This window comes from Python bivittatus, unplaced genomic scaffold (assembly GCF_059951505.1).
Source record: "Python bivittatus isolate LINGU-HERP-01145 unplaced genomic scaffold, Pbiv_v1 ctg000190_np1212, whole genome shotgun sequence".
Lineage (NCBI taxonomy): Eukaryota > Metazoa > Chordata > Lepidosauria > Squamata > Pythonidae > Python > Python bivittatus.
In genome coordinates this window covers 3,573,588-3,596,949 of record NW_028277042.1, presented here as the reverse complement: position 1 = coordinate 3,596,949, position 23,362 = coordinate 3,573,588, and the positions used below count along the sequence as shown (strand labels likewise).

The 23,362-nt window shown below is 41.2% G+C and overlaps 1 protein-coding gene across 1 annotated transcript in view; it reads right to left on the bottom strand.

Moving 5' to 3' along the window:
- Nucleotides 1–2,854: 2,854 nt before the first annotated feature.
- Nucleotides 2,855–23,362, bottom strand: part of GNAO1 (G protein subunit alpha o1) — a 215,640-nt gene continuing 195,132 nt past the window's right edge. The window contains exons 7-8 of the mRNA XM_088135920.1: nucleotides 9,876–10,029; nucleotides 2,855–5,976 (exon numbers count right to left, since the gene is read on the bottom strand). Coding sequence (XP_087992046.1) covers nucleotides 5,789–5,976; nucleotides 9,876–10,029 — 342 coding nt within the window. The 3' untranslated portion in view covers nucleotides 2,855–5,788. The remainder of the gene's footprint in view (nucleotides 5,977–9,875; nucleotides 10,030–23,362) is intronic.

Genomic DNA, 23,362 nt, shown 5'->3' with positions numbered 1-23,362 from the left:
GTTTAAACCCTCTGGTTTAATTGCCTGGGTCAAGGACCACTGCTTAGAAACTTATCTGATTTTTTTCTCCTTGGATCCTGCTAAATGAGTTGTGTCATTTAACATAATGCACAACATGGAGCATACTTCTGATCAAACAGGAAAGGCAACAAAACAGGAGTTTCTGCTTTTTGATCTCATCTTCTACTCCTCACTGTCAAGCAATAAGATAAGGTGCCTCCTTCTTGCCCTCCAGAACCTCTGCTCTACTTGATTTGATTTGACTTCACTTGTCATTTGATTGGTTATGCCACCATAGCAACCAATTTTGCAAAGAGACCATTTCCCCCCTCCATGGCAACCACTGTATGTACCCATGGTTATTCTCAAAATTCCAAATCTCCTCACTTGTTGAAAGCAGATTGTTGATTTCTGCAGCAACATATATACAATTAAAAGTATGATCACCGATATAATCTACATTTAGTATTCCTTTCAGCCTTCATGATGGAGCAGTATTAGATTTGTTATACCCCACTTAACATCCTGAAGCAGAGATTGCAACTGTGTCAACAGCTTCACAGGCAGATTCTTTCTAGGTCAGCCTTCCCAAAGCTGGTGTCCTTCATCACATTTGAAACTTCAACTTCCATAGTTCTCAGACTATACTTTCTGGGAACTATGCTGGCTGCAATCCAAAATATCTCAAAATCATCAGTTTAGGGAAGGCTGATCTAAATGTTAAGGCAAGACGTTCCTGTTGGAGCCATAGAACCATGTTCCTTAAAGATTATAGGGCCACTTTTCAGATGCCTGAAAGACTGTTCCATGAGGCAGAAGCTGTTGAAGGTGGAAGCATTCTCTGTGTGTGTGTGTGTGTGTGTGTGTGTGTGTGAATATTCCTGAAGGTGGGAATCTGATCTGAGCCATGATTAGTGAAATACATTTTACAACTATAGCAAAAAGGAGATTTAGCTATAGGAAATACATTGTAGAGATAGGCAAAGACTAGAACCTAGTGAATTACATCCTGCTCTGCACATGTGTTCCTGGAAAGAAAGCCCTAACCTCTTAGACAAAGAAGAGACAAAGACAAAGCGTAAGTCCATAATTCCCTACCTGTGCATCCCTGCCTCTTGTCAACAGGTCATGAAGTGCTGTTAGAAGTTCACACCTCTAGCAGAAACAAATATCTTAGCATCTGCTTATTCTAATGGGAAGTGAAGTATGTTTTGGCTGATTGAGGATCAATGTGCCAGTTTGCTTGAGAAGGAAAGAATCTTTCTCTGGCAGGAGATCTTCTGACAGCAGCTAAGTAGACAACCATAGAAGAACTGAGCCAGAAAATGTACTAGATGGCCTTCAGTCCTCTCAACTCTGCTAGAAGGATGGCTGGATTATCAGGAGGAAGCCATGGCAAGGGGGTTCATCTAATTCTGGCTAGTACACCAGCTAAGGCCATACCTGGACCAAGATGCTCCAGTGACAGTGACTCATGCCTGATCACCATGCAGCTGGACTTGTAATGGTTGGCTCCAAGACAGATGAAGTTTCAAGAGACAGTTATATTAAGAACCATCTGCAAGTTCCTTTATTAGGAAAGACCTAATAAACACACACACACACCGTGAAAAGACACCCCCCCCCCTTTTACTCATTCACTCACAGAAAGATAGCTATAGAGAAAGCACTTCCAAAGAATGTACTTTAGAATATATTGGTTTTAGAAGGGGAATTCCTGTTGGATTTCTTGTAACTCCATCCCTAAAGGATGCTAAAGTGACTCTGTGCTTGGAAAAGAATCCTTTTTGGTGTGAGATATTTGCCAAAGGGCCTGAAAGGACTGTAGCAATGGACTTTTTATGGAGCTCCTTTGAAGACAACTCAAAAGTTACAACTTGTCCAGACTGTGGTCCAGGCTACTAGCTGGCTTACACCAAATCTTCAGTTGCTGCACTGATTGCCAGAAGGTTTCCAATCCAACTGAGGGCTCGTCATTACATATAAAGCCCTATATTGTGTGGCCCTGGGATATATCAGGGGCCATCTAACTAGACAACATGCTGTCCATCCAACTGAGTAATCAAGAAGGGCCTTCTGAGAATCATGCCCACACCAAGAAATGTACAGGGCAGGCACATGATTATAGCCCTTTTTATGAATAGCCCCCATTCTCTGATTATTTATTTTATATCATCTTATTTGTGTCCTTTTTTGTGTTTGCTTAATGTGCATCACCCAAAGGCCTACTGAGCAGAGTGGCATACAAAACTGTAAACTAAATGAATAGAAATAAATATTTGGAGGCATGCACCCCAATCCAATAGTGAGGCTTCAAGATGAATAGCCCTTGATAGATCTCTCTTGAATTTATCTAGTCCCCTTTCAAAACCTTCAGGTTTGTGGTCATCACATCTTCTGGCCATGAATTCCACTGCATAAAGAAAGACTTTCATTGCGTGTTGCATTTGTCTGATCTGGTCTATTGCAAGTCTTGGGAAAGATTCTCGCTGAAAGGTTGGTGTCAGTGAGAGGGTAGATTTCCCATCACAAGCTATGGCACAGGAGGAAGTCCTCTCATGGTTAAATGGGGGGGGGGGGCCCAGATCTGTTGCCCCCTCCCCCAAATACATGAAACCAATAGCAGTGGACTCAGTACATGGTGATAGCTTCAATAAATTCATGGGATATATCTAGTTCTAGGACTTAAGCTGGGCCTCTGTTCAATTTGGCCTATCTAACGAGGGATTAAGGAGAAGTAAGGGGACTGTCAACAGGCCCTTAGGACATGTCTTCACACTCCTGTCTTCTCAAAAAGAAAACTGCAAATAAACAACTTTTGAATCAGAAGGTGAAAGAGAAAGACTCTTGGTGGTACAGACAAACATTCTCTTTATTAAGCTACACATGAATTTTTCCATTAGTCAGAGAAAGAAATTGGCAGTGTCTAATAGATCACAGAAACCTCACCAATTGGTAATAGAAAGGCTTAGAAAGATCTGGCATTTTTAGAGATGTGTATAAGTTGTGTGTGTGTGTGTGTGTGTGTGTAGTTTTCTTCTGTATTTTTTCCAGATTTTAATTGAAGAGGATGCAGTTGGCTTTTTCCAGCAAAGGTACTTCTTAAAAGTGAAACGTGAAGACCTCTGATTGCTAATCAGAGTAGAAATGACAAAACGTTGGTCATGAAAATGGTGGCTTTTTAAATAATAGAAACACTACATTCGATTTTGTTTTTCATATTTTTTTTTCATTTTTTGTTGCTTTTTATGTATATTTTTAGTTTTTTATATTGTTTTTCCTAGTTTTTTTGTCTTTTTTTGTTTGTTTTTGCAGCATGAACACCCCCACATGAGAGAGAGAGAGAGAGAGACAGAGAGAGAAAACAGTTAAGGAATACTACCACCAAACATCGGAAGAGGTGAAGGGAACCAAAAGCATGATGAAGAAATGGGTTCACAGGGAGTATGGAAACTTTAAAAAATAAAATGAAATCAAATTCAGGGGGTGGAAGAACAAACAATTCCTCCCAACCCAATTTAACCCATTTCAAAAAGAGACTGAAAATGGGTATATGATACAGAGTGTCCCTCAGAGCAGAAAAAACATCAGAACAAGATCACAGAGATAATTTTGGCCCCTTTAGACCAGTGACAGCTGTGCTTTTTTATAAATTAAATACAAAAACCAGAGAGTAAATGAGACAAAGCAGAACAATCATTATTAAACCCAAAAGGAAAATGTACCCCGTTTTGTTGGCCTGTCCTGTTGGCCTCTCCTAATGTGATTGTTGTACACAAGAGCATTCGGGAGGAATTTCATGGGGTGGGGGGGAGTTGCAAATATGTATAGCAATGATCTGACTATGAAACTAAACCTGGGTATTTTCCACTGGTGTTCCCTGGCCATCTTAGTGCATCTAAACATATCACTATCAACTTTCCAGTTAACCGCCAGGATGAGGGAGATGTGTTGGTCATTGTGCCTCCCTTTCCCCATGCCCCGTGGACAAAAAACAGCACCTGTTATGATGGGGGGGGGATTGGGAGGCAAGACCAAGAGTCCCATAACTTCTGGGTCTTTTGCTGTATTCTGCATACATGCAAACTGACTGTTACAAGGCAGGCAAGTCTGAAGCTCCCCTGGCTGTTTCCAAATAGCTTGTTCACCAAAGCAAAACAAGGTTGCCCCTTGTAACCATCAAGGCTCTGATTGGGCCATCACAACCAGCTCCAAGGGACGGTGCCTTCCTTAGAATTGGTTCACAACATTGCTGTGTTTATGTCTGTGTGTATGTGGAGAGAGTGAATGAGCAAAGGGATGCATATATGAATGTGTGCTTGGGTGTTGTTTGTGTGTGCGTGCAGAAAGGGCATGAGCAATCCTTCTGATCTTCCCCAGCATGCAGGGCAAGCAAATCTTTGACTTCTCTCTTGTTCTCTTTTTAATGGCTTTTTTGGGGTTGGCTTGTTGGGCCTCCTGAATATCAAGAGTTGGGTAAAGCCCTGTTTCACAGCATCTCACAAAACTCCTACCCGTGATGCCAACAAGGAAGGACATCAAGGTAACGAAAAAAGCCTGGGTCATCCTGGGGCTGAAGGATGGGAGCAGAAAGTCTATTCTAGAGAGACAGACGGAGTTAAAAGATGGTTTGGGCCTGAACACAAATGCTAGGTTGTGTGCATGGAGGGGAGACCCTAGGAGAAGCACTAAAAAGAACCCCTCCCAGAAGTAGAACCAAAGAATAAATTGCACACTAACTTTGTGATGCATTTCTCCTTGATAAGAACTTGGCCCTGACATCCAAGGGCAAATGTCTTCTCCTCGCTTTAAAGGCCAATGTTTTAGCTCCAACTTTCAAACCATTGATGGAACTCCTCTCTTTCTTGGTCTCCTGTGTGGATGTTAACCAAAACAGGAAACAGAAACTAAGCACCAAATTATCAATTTAGCTTGGGAAGAAACTGCATTCCACAAAGAAGGGATCCCTAACAGGTTAGGCTAGGGGTAGGGATAGGAGTAGGGGGTGGGCTGTCTGGTGGTCTCTTTATGGAGGGAAGAAGGGGAAGTCCGTGTTTCGTGCACATTTTTTCAATTGCTTTGCCTTCATTTGCTTTTAACCCTTCAAAAGCTGATGGAACCAACAAACTGGGAACTCTTGTTGTAGCGTACCTTGAAGACACATTTCCATAGATAGTGGTATCTTTAAAAATCCTTTAGAACTAAGGAAAAAAAAAGCCTTTCCTAAAGCACCCTATGCATAAATGACTTAAAAAAATAACATTGCTACTTTTTATTTTTACTTTTTTTTTTTTTTTTGCTAAAGAAAACTGATTCCTTTTTAAACTTGCAGGATAGTACATTCTTTAAAGATGCGGCTAGACATTTTAGAAAAATTAAGTGGTTCTTGGTTTATCACTTGGTTATTATCATTATTATTATTATTTTTCCTCTGTATTTCCTGAAGGAAAAAAAAAAGGGCTGAATTATCTGCCATTAAGTTACTTAAACAGGAAAGAAGAACTAAGTTCTTGATAGGGACCTTGGAACCCTTTGAGGCAAACTTAAAAAAAAAAAGTGTATGTGTGCGTCTGTCTGTATATTTGTTATGCCTTTTTATTTACCAACTTGCATGGTTCATTTTTACTGTGTATGTGTGTGTTCGTACGTGTGTGTGTGTGTGAGAGACTCGTACTTTGTTTTGCCTTTTTTTTTTTCAAATATTTTATTATATTTTATCCTCTCGCTGTGATTGTTTCCAAATATGCTGCTTGCTATACAGGATGGGAGGGAGAAAGGAGGGGGGGGGTCAGTATAAGCCGCAGCCTCGTAGGTTATTGGCAATGATGATGTCGGTGACGGCATCGAATACGACCTGGATGTTGTTTGTGTCTGTTGCACAGGTCATGTGACAATAAATCTCCTTGTTCGGCGAACGGTTTTTGCTTTCAAATTGTGCTTGGATATACGCTGCTGCATCTTCATACGTATTAGGCCCTGTAGGGAAGGGAGATCATTTCAACTGGTTATTCATCACTGCATTCTTCCAAAAAGAAAAAAAAAGAGGGGGGAGTTCATTAAAATGACAACATGGTTGTGCAAAATAGGAAGTGCTTTAGCATACGGACACTGGTATGGCTTTGTTCCACGCTAGGCTGAAATGGGGTCTGGGAATTTGGGGTTCAACCCTGAGGGCCAAAAGAGGGAAGATGCGATTGTACAGCTGAAGCCCACCTCTTTTTACATTCTCATATCCCCAAAAGTGCAGGGCTTTGATTCCAAAACTCTGCTGCTATCTTACTTTTTGGAACCCCCTCTGCAAATGCCCCTGGCTTAACAAACGGTGGGAATCCAGCCATGGTTTTAGCATGTTGGGTGAAGCAGCCATTACGCTAAGCCGGTGTTTCTCAACCTCAGCAGCTTTAAGATGCGTGGATTTCAACTCAAGTGGAAGTCCGCACATCTTAAAGTTGCCGAGGTTGAGACACACTGCACTAAGCCATTATAAGGGACATACAGTAGTTTGGAGCTGAATATGTGGCATCAGGCGAGTTACTGAGTGTTCAGATTTGGGGGAAATAATAATTGTCTTTGTCCTTGAATTTATTTATTTATATTTCAAATTTAGATACCACCCATCTCACGAGAAAGTGACTCTATGCTAGCAGTCACTGAATATCCATAGTACCTACTATTAAACAGAGAGTCTCTATGTTAAGACTGAATTCAGCTGATGTCATGGCTGAATGTATTGGACTTATTTCTGTTTTTTCCCTGGTTTCTGTGACACTTTGTCTGATTATGGGTTCTGGAGAACTCAGACCCATGCACATTCTTTGGGACTATTGGTCATCATAAAAATATTGTCCGGCTAAGTGGCAGTACGTAACTGACTCTGAAAAACAACTCTGAAGAAGACAGCAGGAAACCATTCTATAGGTGTAGGTATAGGTATAGGTATAGGTATAGATATACATGTATGTGTGTATGTATGTACAGCATATGTTTATATAAATAAATTACATGGTTGTGTCTAGGGAGGCTCCAGGGAATTAGCTCAACCTGAAGGACTTTACTGTCAATACAAATATTATTCAGCTATGGATTTTAGATATTTTCTGTGGACCAGCATAACTGTGATTAGACTTTTTACAGATTACAAAGGGTATGATATAAAAGCATATCTCCTTGCCTGACTGCTAGAGATGCAGTATCTCTGACTGCAAGGATCCTGGGAAATGTAGTTTCTCAGAGGGCTTGATTCCTTAGTAAGTCAGATGACTTGGAAACCACCTGGGACAAAATTGTGAGCCTGCAGTGCACAGTCCCAAGTGTAAGAAACACTAAAATATGTAGTTTCCAGGGCACACGACAACTGCACTGAGGATCAGGGTGCCACGGGAAAATATATTTCCCAAGGATTCTAGGGTCTCAGACACAGCTATTTTGCAACATTCAAGGTATCAGGAAAGAAGTTTCCAACAATGTTCTCCTCTCCTCATTATCATCACCAAGGCAGTGAGAATTTAAGGAGTAGAGAAATATTCAGGGAAGCTATGGGATGGTGAATGGCATTTAGACCTCTGCACTATGGATGACCCTTCTGGGAATACAAACTGATCCAAATTTTGGAACTGAGCTCATAATCCCATCCCATCCTTTTGGAAAAATAGCTTAGTTGACTAAATCCAGTTCCAGTTCTTGAAGTGATGATCGATTGTTAGACCAATGACTGTATTCATACAAAATGCTAACCCACAGTTTATTTAATCGTGGTTTACTGAGCTCACCTAGCAGCCTAGGCTTGCATGTCACACTGAACCATTAACCATTGAACTAACCGTCAACTATATTTTAGCCTAGTGTGTTTGTAAATGCAGCCAGTATGTCAATGCAGCCTTCCCAGCTTGGCAGCTTCCAGATATGTTGGTCTACCGTGCCTAGATTATAGAGCCAGTATGGGAAAAACTGGGTTACTGTTAGTTGTGTGCAAAACTCATTGTCATGTCGATGGGCTGTTCCAGGGGACACTGGAATGCTTCATTTTCTCCCCAGACATGCCGGTCTGGCCATTTTAGTGGTGATCCAGTCATTTTCTGAAAGTGGTTTGTGATTCCAGATGTGATCCGGCCCCAGAGTGGATCCCACAAAACCATCGAACCATCTTTGGAATGACCAGATTGGTCTGTTGCAGAAGAAAAACAGGACTTTCTAGTGTTCCATCCCATCTAGTGAGCATTGCACATCCTAATAATGTTCACATATTATTTCAGAAATGAAAATCAGGGTATGTGTCTGTGCTAAATGCTGTCATCTTGTTCCAGTACAGTTTGTGCAAATAGGTTTATTTTTTTGCACAGATTCTCTGTAATACAAGGAAGCCCATCTTCAACCCCCCACATGTATTCCCTGACTAGGCCTCTGAGATGTGGCCACAACTCAAGTCATGCTGTGAAGCCAACTGAATTCACCTCATTGAAGTGAAGCAGTGATGTCATTTGCCCCATTGAAATTCTTTGTGTCACTCACTCTGACAGCCACCTCTGGTACAATCAGTAGCCTGAAAGGGGCTTTTAGCTGCAGAGAAGGCTGTCAAATCAATCCAAAGTGAAGCAACATGGCAACTTCGTTTTGTTCTCTAGAAGATTAGAGTTTTGTTGCTACACAAAGGTTAACTAAAGGCATCTTTGGCCTGAAGCATCACTGAAATGAAGCACCCCTTTGAATCTTTGCATGGTTCTCAAATCCAGTGTGTTAACACAAGACTAGAGCCTCTTTTCTTGGCACCCTGGGAGTTTCTTCATTACCATGAGTGGGGTTGGTGCTTCTCAGTGATTATGATAGAGGAGAGCAAACTTTTTAAGCAGCCAGCACTGGGATCTGGTCTGTTTTTGTACAAAGATGGATGTGCCAAAAAATCAACTTAGATATTTAAAAGATTGTATTCATGCTTAATCTCATGTTTAAAATCTCACTTGAGAATATAAAGAACCTGCAAGACTCGGCTATCTTATGAAATAAGGCTATTTTTAATTATATTTTAAAATTCTGGAGCCTTAGCCAGGTTAATAAGACAACGCCCAGATTAGAACATGTTAATATTCCACGGCACCACTGCAGCTCAGCCAACAGCTGGGTGGAAGACTGAGTATTCTCTAAGGCTGAGATGAGAGCCGTGATCATCTTCAGTCATCTTTCTGAATCAAATCTTTGAATTACTGAAATGAGTTGATGCATGAAATCAAACAGATGCCTTCAGAATGCTTAAAAAAGTCTTGGCTGCCATTCAGAGATTAAAGAGTCTTTTGCACTTGTGCAAACACACTTTTTCTGAATGGAACCCAAAGAACTGCAAATCCAAGCTAAATCATTTTTTTTCCCAAACCAAATTGTACATCTGAATTGGATTGATTCCCCTTTTTTGAACCAAATTGCACATTCAAAAGGGATTAAGGCTGTGTTGCACAATTTTAAAGAAATACCTCTGAAGCAGAGTTGAATTAAAAGGCCAGGATCTTCAGGCCATACTGTTCTCTAGTGTTTCAAGATTCTGCTTGATCAGCTAGGTCCAGTGTTCCTAGGTGTCTGGTGTAAATTGCAATGATGTCATGTACATTGTGACATATGTCATATGTTATGTCATTGGTGTGATGACGTCACCGTGCCTGAGATGTCAGTCCCCCTCCCTTGTGGATGCTTAGGTTGGGTTGTTTTGATTTTGCAATCTAGAGCAGTGTTTTTCAACCTCGGCAACTTTAAGATGTAGGGACTTCAACCCCCAGAACTCCCCTGCCAGCATACTGGCTGGGGAATTCTGGGAGTTGAAGTCCACACATCTTAAAGTTGCTGAGGTTGAAAAACACTGATGTAGAGAATCCGAGGCAGAGCCCCCATACCTGTGTATTCAGGGAAGCAGATGGTCAGAGGTGATTTTTTGATCTTCTCACCAAACAGATCTTTCTTGTTGAGGAAGAGAATGATGGAGGTATCAATGAAGAATTTGTTGTTACAGATGGAGTCGAAGAGCATTAAGGACTCGTGCATGCGGTTCTGCATCAGAAAGAAGGAAGGAGATGGCAGATAAAAAAAAAAAACAAGAGGAGAAAAGGGGGTTGGGGGAGAGAGAAACAAAGTTAGGCTTAAGAGAAAAGAATGGTTGCCAAGCCAGCAGTGAAAACAAAAGTTAAAGAACCATGTTGACAAGCATTGGAAGAATGATCATTTAGGAGATATCAGAGAAAATAAGAAAATTGGAGGTTATTTCATTTGCGTGAAGGAGCTTTTTCCTCCATGAGGCTCTTTGTGCTGCAGCGGTGACCCCTTCTCCTCATCAGACGGAAGAGGGGACACACCCTCCCCATAAGCTGCTTTTGACATGCACAGAGGCCTCTTCCTACTGCTGAAACTGACAGAGACAGAGTCAGAGACAGTTTCAGAAGCCAGAGGAAGCAGAAGGTGGCTGCTGCACTTCACTTTTAAAATAAGGAGCGTGTGGCTTTGCAAAGCAGCCTCGAAGGGTTCATCCAAGCCACACACGCCTTTGAACCTTGGCCCAGCCCCAGCGATTAGGTTTCTTCATTCTCCTCAGGTGGTGCATCACCTCCAGTAAAGCACATCTCTCAGAATTATGCAACACCCCTATTGCACTCTCCTTTTATTAGGATCCAAGCAAAAGAAGCAGGCATGGATTGCTTGATTTTTCCTTCTTGGTTAAACATCTGCCTTTGATTTTGTGTGATGACAAAGTGAGTTCTGCAAAACCCTGATTGGGACTGGGAGGGAGATAAGCAAAGAAATCAGTCAGGAAAGACATTGGTGGTGCAGAGTGAGAAGAAATTTGCAAGGAGGACCCGAAGGAGAAGTCTTCCTTTTTAATCATCTCCAATAGAGATGAACCAACCAGTCTGTCATTTTTGGCTTTCCTTAGTTCCTCATTCTGCTGATCTGTCAAGCCAAATATGGCAATTTTTTTTGTTCACTCTGAAATGTGCATGCATTTTGGTGCACCTTCCAGTAACTGCTTTCTGTTTTGGCAGGTTTGCTTTGCAAATCATCTTTCCTCACAAAATGCATCTGTGTACATGACGTTGATGAATACTTGCATTTTAGTACCGTTTTCATTTCTTTTTTTCTGGGGCATCCTTAGGTGGTATCAAAAAAATCAAGAGGGTGACCATGCCAGGCCATCAAAGGCCTGTCTCTTCTCTACATGCATTGAGCATGTGATACAAGTAAAAAGGTGCAAGGTCATGACTGCCATCTTGACTTTTTTGATGCTCCCCTGTGCAAGCCCCTGATGCTTCCTGCCTGCCTGGCTTTCTTTCTTTTTTAACCCCTGGTCACCCAGAAAATCCACCTCACAGGGTAGTAACAGTGAGAATCAGGAGAGGGGAAGATGCTACCCCAGATTTAGAAAATGCGCAGGCTTACATTTAGGAAATAGATTCTCTGCTTCATTTCTGCTTCATTTTAGAAATCTCACCAAGGCAGCTCAGCGCTGCTCACCCACTTCTCCATTTTAAGGAACCCTCAATCATTCTTACACCAATCCCCACAATCATGTCAGACTTCTTTGCGTGGCTAGCAGCCAACCCACCTGACATTTTGAAATCAAAGTAATAGGTGCAGAAGAAAATTCTCAGGAAAAAAAAAAAAGCTTCAGGATGAACAGCAACCTGTTCACCTATTTCATGCACACAGCCACATCAGGTATGCCATTAATTTCAAAAACAAACTTGGGGTGTGAAGCAACAGATTTGGGTGCACGTGCTTGATTTGTCTGGTGAATCCAAAGTCTAAATGTGCATGACCATACATTGTAAAATGGCATGATTTAAAACAGTATCTCACGTTCCCCCACATATATGCACAGATGATCTCTCTCTTCGGTGCATTATGAAGTCCAGCTGGGAACTTTTGTCTATTAACAACAGAAACATTTATGGGGATTTAAGAATTCCATCTTAGTGAGTTTCCAGCTTGGGCTTCCTCAGGCCTTCTCTCTTTACTGCAGTGTTTCTCAACCTTGGCGAGTTGAAGATGTGTGGACTTCAATTCCCAGAATTCCCCAGCCAGCCAGTCCACACATCTTCAAGTCGCCAAGGCTGAGAAACACTGCTTTACTGTATATCATAGCTGTTTGTTTCTAGTAACCTTTGTTTGGTTCCATGGTCACATCTGAATCTGAGAGTCAACTGGTGATCATGGTTGGTCAGGCTACACCCACTAACCCAAAAGGAAAACTGGCCCATCACAATCTCTGGGAACCACCCTTCATGGTCTCTGCTGCCCTAGTTGACCCTCTCTTTCCTGGGATGAGGGGCACATTTCCAAACCAAATGCTGAGCAAATGGGTTCCAAGAATGACAGAGACTCATGTAGCCCCAGAAGCGTTCTTCTAAATAAAGACACTGCTGGAGGGAGGCTGATGTTTTACCCTTTCTGCTTATTATTAATTCAAAGATTTGGGGGGGGGGGGGGAGGCACTGGGGGCAGAGAACTTGATGGGGGCCAGAGGAAGCACCCCTGAACATATTGGTGCTTGGGGCACCACATTGCCTGCCCTGTTCCAACCCATCTCTTAAAGGAGTTCTGCCCACACGGTTATTGGAATGTATTCACCATGTAGCTCATAATGGTTATGATTATCTGGCAAGGATGAAGATGGAACATTCAAGCTTTGCAAACTGGAATTCAAGTGTGAGACTGAAGAAAATACAGATTTTTAAAAAAGTCTGCAAGCAACCCCACCTCCCACCCCCAGAGAACATAATAGTATCACAAAAAGAGGACAATACTATTTGGAAACAGCCCTGCCCCATTTCCAAGGCTTAGCAAGGTAATTGTGCTAGAGGTCTCCTTATGTCCTTGAAGCTCCTATGTCCTGTTAAAGCTTCTTGGTCCCAGGAGATGATATTGGAAATGGAGCAAGTTGGGTATACCAACAGTACTTCAAACTTAGATTCACATCATAACCCTTGTTAGATTCATGGCTACTCCCACCCTTACCCATAGAATATTCAGAAACATGCTAATGCTGGGCATTTTGAGATCCAAAAGATGATTGGAAAGGATGGAGAGAAATATGTGGAAATGAAACAGGATTTACGTTTACAATTCCATGTGTATATATAGGAGTGAAGAAGTAACTTGTGTATATAGATTTACACAGATGGCCTCTCCCAATAAGCATATATATGTTGAATGTGTATGTGTGGGTAGGAAATTCAGGCTTTCAGCCCTTGTTCAGGATTTGGGTCAACCCGGAGCTTCATCAGCACAGTCATTGCCTATAGATTTCTCCACGCCATTGTTCCACTGTGCAGAGACAGCTCGAAACACAATCGCAACAGGCTGTATCCTTCAGCTGAAAAAACGGCATTTGCTAATGCACACAGTTGGTGCAAGGATATTTCACCACTCTCCAGTCCCTGATTGTACAGAAAGGGCTGTGAATATCAATATCTCAGCTGGTTGCTGAGATATTGTGGCTGCAATTCTTGGCCTATATTAGTAGCACAGCTGGTTTCCAAGGCTGCTGTTTCAGGAAAGATCCCAAGTCTCAGAAAGTACCATCTCTCGGATGCAAAAGAAACCCACTGGGGATTTTAGGCAGAACAAATTATGCTGTCCACCCAAAATGACTCCAGTGCAAACAGCCAGCAGGGAATGGAATCACAGGCGCCCGCCCTTCAGAACTGTGTGTTGTGGGATGACAATGCCTCGAACCGCAGAATGTGTTGTGTGCTTGTTGCATTAAAAAAAAAAAAAAAGGATATCGGGGTAGCCGCATTTTAGAAAGCAAACATAAGGAGAAGCACATACATGCATGGTACGTGAGAACAAAGGAACATTTCCCACGGTGATAAAATGTATTAAACATTTGACAGCTACGTGAAAATGTGAGACTGACACAGATTGGATTTAAACTGATTCAGACAACATAGTAAAGCTGCAATGAACACAGAAGGGCTTCATTCCAGTTAATTTTCACTTTCTGAGAAGCTCCTCCAACCTTATTCAGGGGATGGATTATGCGAACCTAGTAGCTTTCGGGTTTGGGGTGCCTTTCTCCCACATATGGCAATTCTCAGATTGGGATATGATGGTTTCTCACCACACTTCTCTTGGACATTACGAGTTAAAACCTGAAGGTTCAGGTTGCAGAGTGAGCGGAGTGCTCGGTGGGAGCCAAAACGAGCAGACTATGGAATAGTTGCACGCCAAGAGAATAAGCGTGACAACCTGATTCTGAAGGGAGCATATGAATTGCAAATATAATTAACAATTCCAAAATGCAAATTGGGACGGCTATTTCATTATCGGAGGAGAAGATAAGTTAATATTAGCATCCGGGGAGAGGACTCGTCAGAAGCATTTCCAGGGGTGTTAAAAAGGTCAACGTGGAGGAAGCCATGACTATGTGGTTGAAATTCTGCCCTTTTTTACAATGTTGCACATGTAATACATGTTTAAAAGAGGAGATGCTTCAGTGGCATGGTCACGGCTTCTTTGATCCCCCTTTTTTCACTTCTCCAGGACCCATTTCTTCCTCTAAATCTCTACCTACAATGATCTCTTTCTTGGGAAACTGTTAAGGTGAAGAGTTTCATTATTAGGAAGCAGGGTAGACGTGCCCCCCTACATTTTTATTTAGCAAATTTCCTCACATCTGTCTTTGAAGAGGAAAGTCCAATAAAGTGTCTCGCACACTAGAAAAGAGCTGGCACTTTATTAACATTTGGTAACTAATAAATACATTACTGACAGCCAATAAATTATTACAATAAGAATCAAAAGAACCCTATGAAACCCACTGATGGTCATTCACACATCATCCAAAATGATCATTAATACCATTGCGGCCAATCAAGCATGCAAAAATAAAATCAGAATAAAAAGATTCTGCAGCTAATTTGCAAAAATAAAGTAGAAGTTAAGCAAGCTCCTGTCTCCTTCAAAAATCTCTCTCTGTCTGTATCTCTGTAAAGCGTTTTAAGCAGCCAGTAGTAAAATAAGAAAGAAGGAATGGGGGGGGGGGGGAAGGAAACCAGCAAAAATCAAGAAGAAGGATGATATATTACAGGGTTGCAAGTTGAAGCCCACAGGGTTGCACAGGACTCTCCAGATTGGCTCTCTCCTGGTATTGCCACTACGATTTTTTATTGGGACAGAATGGGAATATCATTAAATACATGTAGAGGTAAAGATGCCTCGAGCTGAGCTCAGCTCCCTGAAACACCATGGATGCATCCATATGGCAGTCATATTTTTCATTTATTTATCTAATGGTACTCATAACCTATTCCAATTCCAGAGGACCCTGAGTGGTGTAAGATAGCCACAACCATTACGCATGTGTTTTGCCATTGATTTTTGCCTAGATTGTTTTCACTTCCCATTCTACCCTACAGCATGGGATTTCCTGAATGTCTCCCATCCAAGGAAAAACCAGGCCCAACCCTGCTTAGCTTCAGAGCTCAGAAAAGGTTAGGCAGGTGCTCCTACCTGCTGAGACACCTGACATTGTAACCTATAGAGAAGCAGCCTGATAAAGCAATTTCCAGCGTACCCCTCTAAAGCTCCGATGGAGCAATTTGGGATGGGGAATCTTGGGACTCCGTTGACTATTAAATGTTGGTAAAATGCTGCCGAAAATCAGGAGTGAGATTTCTTGCCATTTTGAGGAGGGAAACAGAGTAAAATTGTAACAGAGAGGTGTTTGCCAGATCCAATGCTTACAATAAGATGACCAAAGCAGTGTCGTGCTGTTGCACCTTGATGCATGCAGAAAGGGGCTGGATGCTGTGGCATGATGGCCTGATGCTGGTTTTGTCATGTGCCCCCTCGGACCTCCCGCCATGCCTCAGCTATAGCATTTAGTTTTAGCTTTAATGTAGTCAAAAAGCAAAAAGCAAAAACAAAACCAAAAACCCAAAACCAGAAAGCTCTCCTAATCCTGTCCCAAACTGGAAAAAAATAGGAAAATTCACCCCTCCTCATGGGAATGAGGCAGCCCCCCCAAATTGCATCACTGCAGTGCAGTGTGTGTGTATGTGTGTGTGTGTGTGTGACAGAGAGAGAGAGATGGGGCCTTGTGCTACCATGATTCCCATCCTGACTTTTTAAAAACCTTGCTCCTTGCAAGGGCACTGCTTCATCCAATGAACTTTCAAAAGTTTGCCCACTCCTCTAAATATGGTCCTCACTAAATTCCAGATCAAGCCAATGGTTCCAAAATGGAAAGTAATTCATTTGATAAATCAACATTATTTCAGTAGCAATTTTTGACAAAACTCCTTCCATTCCCAACTTTGGATTGTTCTCCAGGCAGTGCCAGTATATTTTTCATTCATATTTTACCTTACCTTTTTTTTCCTGGGTGCTAAAATACAACACACATTATGCTGGGCCAGGCTTAACTACTGTTTGTTGAATGAGCTGGGTTCACACACTACACTACATCAATACCCAACCACATTAAGACCAATCAGTGTCCCGTTTATGTATGAACTGCAGCTAGACCAGCGTAGTTTGATCAAGGCTGCTACAGCAGGTTCCTTCAAATCATTATTTTTTTATACACAAAGATGGCAAGTAAGACCATCGGTCTATTATCTCTCTGCTGACTATCTCTCCAAAAGTTGTAGTACTGTAAGGCAATTCCTTCAATAAGAGAGCTAACAAACATACCATAGAGAAATGAGCAAACTTTGAAGTTCACTGGGGTGCCACTCAGGGTTGTGAACACAGTTATTTGCAAATAAACCCCTTTGATGTGAAAGGATCTATTGCTGTTGTCCAACTAGGAGACAAGACCATTTCTTATCAAGCTTGATGTTAAGCAAAGCAGTAACATCTTTCACCCATCTGTAAAAGTTTGCTCATTACCTTCGGATTTTTCAGTTGGTTGTAATTAAAGAATTGGCCTCATTATTTTTACTGGTGGGGATTCCCCAAAGGTCATCCAAAGGTATGGAATTAATCTCATGCACTCTAATACATGGACCCAACATCTGGACAAATTCTCTAATGGGCATGTTCCAGACCTAGAGTACAGCATGGGAAGGCATTTCTTTTTCTTCTCACTGCATTTGACAAACCAACAATAAACTGCCATTTTCCAATCAGAGTTAGAGCTTTATCACAATCTGGGGGCCCTCCAGATGAGAAGGATTTCCAGACCCCAAATTCCCATTTAATAAAACCATCTAGTATGCTAGTTGGTAATCCTAGGAATTGCAGTCCAAACACCTCTGGCGGTTAGGGCAGGATGTCCTAGGAAAATACAAACTTTTCATGAAAACAAGCTTCAGACTAAGTTTCTGTATCATACTAAGCCATGGTTCCTTAAACATAGTTTATTATATAAATCACAATTGGCTGGCTTCACACACCACACAAACCTGAAGAACCAGGGTTTATACACCACAATGGGGGAGTCAAAACCAAAGGGAAAGAAGTTGCATTATGGCTTACTGGGACGGGTTAAGGCAGCCTTTATGTATAGGGTCAGTTGTATTTAAGTGTCAAAGGAAAATGAAAACAGCTCCCTAAGGTAGGAAGAGCCCCAAAGCCACTTGTTTCACACCATCCTCACTTTCCAAGGGGCTACAACTGAGCTGAGCATGTTGTGCAAAGACAGCCAGCAAGTGTCTCTTTTGGAATGTTCAAAACATTTTGCAAAACGTTTTCCCTTTTGGCAATCTTTATAAAATAGGATCGCAGTATAAAGCAGGATTATCTGCTGTGAGCATTGTATTACCTCCCAAGCTAACAGTAGAGCTGAGTGTATGCCAGTGTTTCCTTTTCACTGTTAACACATAATGTCTTGTAGACAGCATTTTCCCCTCCTCTGCAGCACTAATAAAAATCCAGCAATTATCCCCTTTGATGCTGAGATTTGCATCATAGGAATCTGTTACAATCTGTAACAAGATACAGTGTTATCAAAATGATGCACCCATGATGACATCATCCTGCCAGTGATGCAAGTATGTAACTCACATCCGTTGAGTCATGATGCAAATGGTTTGTGTGATGATGTCACAGCACAACCGTCATTTAACCACTCTTCAGTCTGGCATAGCAAACAATTCTCTGCTAATAGTCCTCTAATACCACCAAAGTTATGACATCTGGGGGCAATGAAGGCAATGTAAGATGGTATGTAGGTCACACTTATCAGCTACTGCAACACTGCAGCTCACCTCACCATGACAGCTATCAACACTCATTTCAAACCTCACACCTCACCTAACCATCAGAATTAGAAGCCTTGGTTTGCAGAAGTCAAGCAGATGTTCTTAGGGACATAAACTTGCACGTCCTCAATAGCTGTTTCAGGTTCCTTATGGCAAACACGTTTGTACCCACACACAGAGTTGGATCCAGAACAAGCATTTCCCTCCCCTTATCTTTTGGCATAGCTTTCCGTAGTAATAAATGCAGACAATAGGATCTGAATCCAAACCACTGGATATACTGCACCAAGCTGAGGGCAACTGGATCTTAATGGCCCAGATCTCTATGGCCTCTGCATTACATCTTTCCATCCCACCTTCTTGTACTTGTTTATTAAACGTTTCAGTTTCGTAAGCACCCACTGTTTCTGAGGGTGCCGTTTTTCAACAGATTGGTGTGTTATTAAGAATCAGATAATTTACAGTTCAGATTGGCAGAAGAACGGTAGAGGAAGATTTCTTAATTCTGCTTGAGTACACAAAAAGTCAGATTATGATAATGAACACAGAGCTGCAAGTTTTTAACTCTTCAGGGTGGCAGAATTTGAAAACCCCGAAATAGTGACTTAACTATTTAAGATTTTTCAGAAACAATGAACATATTTCTGCATCTTGCCCTTTCCCATCTGTAGCAAACAGAGAATCAATTAGGCAGACCAACAGCACAGATAATGAGATGTGATATGCAGAATGAAACAGCAGCAATAGGGTGCACCATTGGAAGATCTGAAGGATCATGTTGGGGACAGAGTGTCCTGGAGAAAATCTATCTAGGTGGTCGCTAAAAGTCAAGACCAACTTGATGGCACATCACTAATAATCAATCAGTGCAAAATAACACCAGGCAAACTTCCTCAATTTGTGTGATTTGGATAGGGTGCAACCTTTACCTTTCTTGGCATTAGACTTGCATTACTGGAATACAGAATTAGAGTCCTTAAAGCATGCAATACACACACTTCTCATATGAATATCACAGCTTAATTCACGTTTGCAGAAGGCACTCATGTTGAAGAAACCAACATACTCTTTGTGAATATGACCCCTTGGGGAAGCTGTTTGTTACCTGGGACGGATTTATTGGTAAACAGAGTATGCCTACTTGCTTGTGTTTAAAAAATGAAGAAAAAACAACATGGAATGTATCGTGATTGTTGTGGTTACTCATCTCTACAGATGGCAATTATAAAATGATGAACTAGGAATATTGCTAGGTTTACCAGTAGCATGTCTTTATTTAAAGGTTAATTACTCCCTACTTTAAAAAAATTTTTTTTTTGGCAAAAGAGATAATGTCCTGTTAAATTGCTCTGAGATTAAGACAATAATGTAGCCTTCTCCAATACGGCATCATAGGGAGTTCCACATCTTCTAGAATATGCCACACTGGAGGAGGCTACACTAAGGTTTTAATAGCCAGAAGACTGGGAGACGCTGCAAAGTTTCATATGTAAGGCAACAGTCTTGAATTTGGGATTTCCACCTGGGTATCTGCGGTGATTCAGGATTCCTCATCAATGTGCCTTGGCAAGATCAGTAGAATCCATGCTGTTTTACTACTTTTTAGTTCCTCAAAATGATTAATTTGAAACTGAGTATGTGCAAATGTAGAAGGAAGGAAATATTTTATGTTGCGACAATCAATCAGTGGTTATGACATGTCCCTGCAAGGAACTATGTGTTGGGTGCCCTCCAAAAATGCTAAGGCTGCAACTTCCCAAATTCATAGCCAGAAGGGTCAACAATCACATCATCTTAATACATCTACATCTCTATACATGTGGATAGGGCGCTTAGTGATTCATGTTGCATCGTCACTGGGTATCTGCGCCCCACTCCACTTGATAAACTGTATATCTTGGTGGGAATAGCCCTGCCAGGTGTTCTTCTAACACCTGTCTGGCACAAAACGTGGAATATGGAAAGGTGTTACATGATCCGGCACACCCATTATTTGGCCAAGTACCTCCTACGAAAAGATTGAAATCAAGAAGAGCTTTTAGACTGCGCCGAGGAGTTACCACACCTCAAACAGAACGATTAAAAAGATGGAAAGCAAAACAGCTTTACAATTGGATAGAACCGCTCGAGGAGTTGCCTGGAGGTTCGGAGGAGGAGCGGATGATTTGGAGATGTTTAAACAGACTGTGGCTAGAACTAAAGGCCATATGGAAAAATGGGGGTTTCTCTCTGAGGACAAGGATATTTACTGCGAATGTGGCGCTATTCAAACAACTATCTATCTTTTACAGTGTCCGTTGGGACCGACATGCACACAGAATGACTTGTGGGTCGGAAATACTTTTGCCATCAGTGTGGCCCAGCATTGGGCAAGAATTATATAAATCTATACTTTTATTAAAGTTTTTAATTGTTTAAAATTTAGATTAATAATTTTCCCCTTTCTAGTTCCTGTGTTTCTGACACGAGACGAGACAAGAATACGTCTGGAAGGTACTAAATCAGTGTTTCTCAAACGTGGCAACTTTAAGAGGTGTGGCCTTCAACTCCCAGAATTCCACAGCCAGCATGGCTGGCTGGGGAATTCTGGGAGTTGAAGGCCACACCTCTTAAAGTTGCCACGTTTGAGAAACACAGTATTAAATTAAGTTAGGCTGAGCCTTAGTCAACAGTTTGGCTTAAGGTCACTTAGTAAATTCAGGACAAAATAACATTTAAATGATGAATGTCTGGTTCATACTTCATATGTTTAACAACTAAGGCATTTAAGATCTGTTTTTAAATGACCTGCTTCCTTTAACTCCCACCAATTCCATTACTGTAATCTTAACACTTTTCCTTTCCCCTGAAAAAGTTGACTTTGATTTCCCACATTTGCTCCAACCTTTAACATGCCTTCAGAAAACCAAAATTATTTTCTGTAAAGGGGTAGTAATGTGCAAAACGTCACCAATTCCATTTGAAAAGCCACTGGTTTGTCTTGCTGGTTTGATTCTAAGAATCTATCAGATACACACAGTGGATTCCCCTTGAAGAATCAAGAAATGTACTTTGATCTGGATTTTCAGTTCAAATCATCAGTCCTAACGGAATCTGCAATTTAAAAAAAAATGTGCGCGCATGCACGCAAAATCCACTGAATTGTGCAATGATGTGAAAGCACCCAATTCAGTTAGATGCAGTGAATCAGTTCAGCCTCTGAATCAAAGCAGCAACTTGACTGCATCACCTTTGACTCAAAATAGCAAATCCAAGCTTTGTTTAGCTATAGCAAACAGCAAAACAGTGGCCCTATTCTCTCGAAGAACAGAAAATGAGACAATTGTCACCGAACCATACTTAAATCAGCATGTACAGTACAGTAGCTGAAGAAACAGGACCTGTTTCCTCACCTGGAAAGGAAGGAGAGAGGGCCTTTAATTCCAGCCCTTTCACCCATGCGCTTCCAAATATCTTTACATGTGAAAGAAAGCTGGTGAACATGGTTGCTCATAAAAAAGTTCCCCCTTCTCCTGTTGCATTTAGCAGGTCAACATTTTTGGGCAAACATAGGCATTTGGAACAGGAGCATATGGATGATGGGGAAGAGATATGGCCTGTAATACTGACGGAAGGTTCAGAAGATTTTGTTTTTCTACAAAATGGAATGTCCCTAGAGATACAATTTAATTCCAGATCTTTCAATTTAGGTCTTCCCCAGGGAAGCATCAGATGTGAATTTGCTTCAAAGCACAAACAAACAAACAAATCTTTTTACTGCTCTGAAAATATTTGATAAGAACATTGTCAAAATATTACCTGGCTGTACCACTAGTTGGGCAATGCTCTGTATTCAAATTCCACCTTTGCAAATATGACAACTGGCTAACAGTAACCCTTAGTCCATTGGGTACAGGTGGCCCTCAACTTATGACCATTCATTTAATTACTGTTCAAAGTTACAATGGCGCTAAGAAAGTGATTACAACCAGTCCTCGCACTTACAACCGTCACAGCATCCCTGTGGTCATGTGATCAAAATTTGGGCGCTTGGCAACCGGTATGTATTTATGATAGTTGCAGTATCCCACAGTCACATGATCACCATTTGCGACCTTCCCATCTGGCTTCCAAAAGTCAGTGGGGGAAGCTGTATTCGCTTAACAACCGTGGCAAAAAAAGGTTGTAAAATTGGGCATGACTACTTAATGACTGAACCGCTTAGCGACAGAAGTTCCAGTCCCAATTGTGGTCCTAAGTCAGAAACTACCTATATTATGGATTAACTTAGCCAAATAAAGAAGAAAAACAAAAATGAAGCCCATAAATTCAAGTCTAGTCTTCAAATAGTTAAACCTTTGGTGCTCAAATATATTTATCGATACCATGTAGATTTCATTGTTCATATTCTTCTATCAAGCATCTACAATTACAGTAATTTTAAGTTTCCAACCAAGTTTTTATTTTATTTCTATTTATTTATGTATTTAAAGAACGTATGTAGCCACCTATCTCATATAGTGATCCTAAGCAGCTCATAACAACCAATAAAAACAGAATAAAAACAGAACAACCCTTCTCACCAGGCGCCAGACCAACCAGCTATTAACCTCCTGGCTCAACCCCCATGAAAACCCCAGTTGTGATTGAATAAAAGTAGAATTTTATAATGTGATTCTGAATTTCAGACTGAATTTCATATTTAGATCTCCAACATTACATCATTTAAATTCAACACAGCTTCAGCTTGACTTTGTTTTTGGGCGTTTCTGAATGTTCTTCCTTCTTCTTTCCTCTACTTCTGCCCCAGTCTTTCTTATTTACCTTTTTTCTTTCTGAATGCCCTTCTCTTTATTCTTTCTCCCTTGCTATCAATTCCAACTTGCATTTTGCTCCCAGTAGCTTCCAGAAGAACTGACATCTTAAAAGTGCATATGGTTCATCTGAGTAACACTTTAACAGCACTTCATTGAGGACTCAATTATCAGTAGCTATTAAAAAAAAAACCCTAACAGTTCTAGGAAAACTAGTCTAAACTCCACAGAACATCTGCAACAGATTCTTGAGGGCAGGCTCATATCATTGTCTTATCACTTTACCATTTCTGCTATCATCCATTTCTCTAAATTCCATTACCTGAAACAACTTTTTTCATTCTATCTTGTCTCTTTAATTTCCAATGGCAACCTGATGCTCTCAAC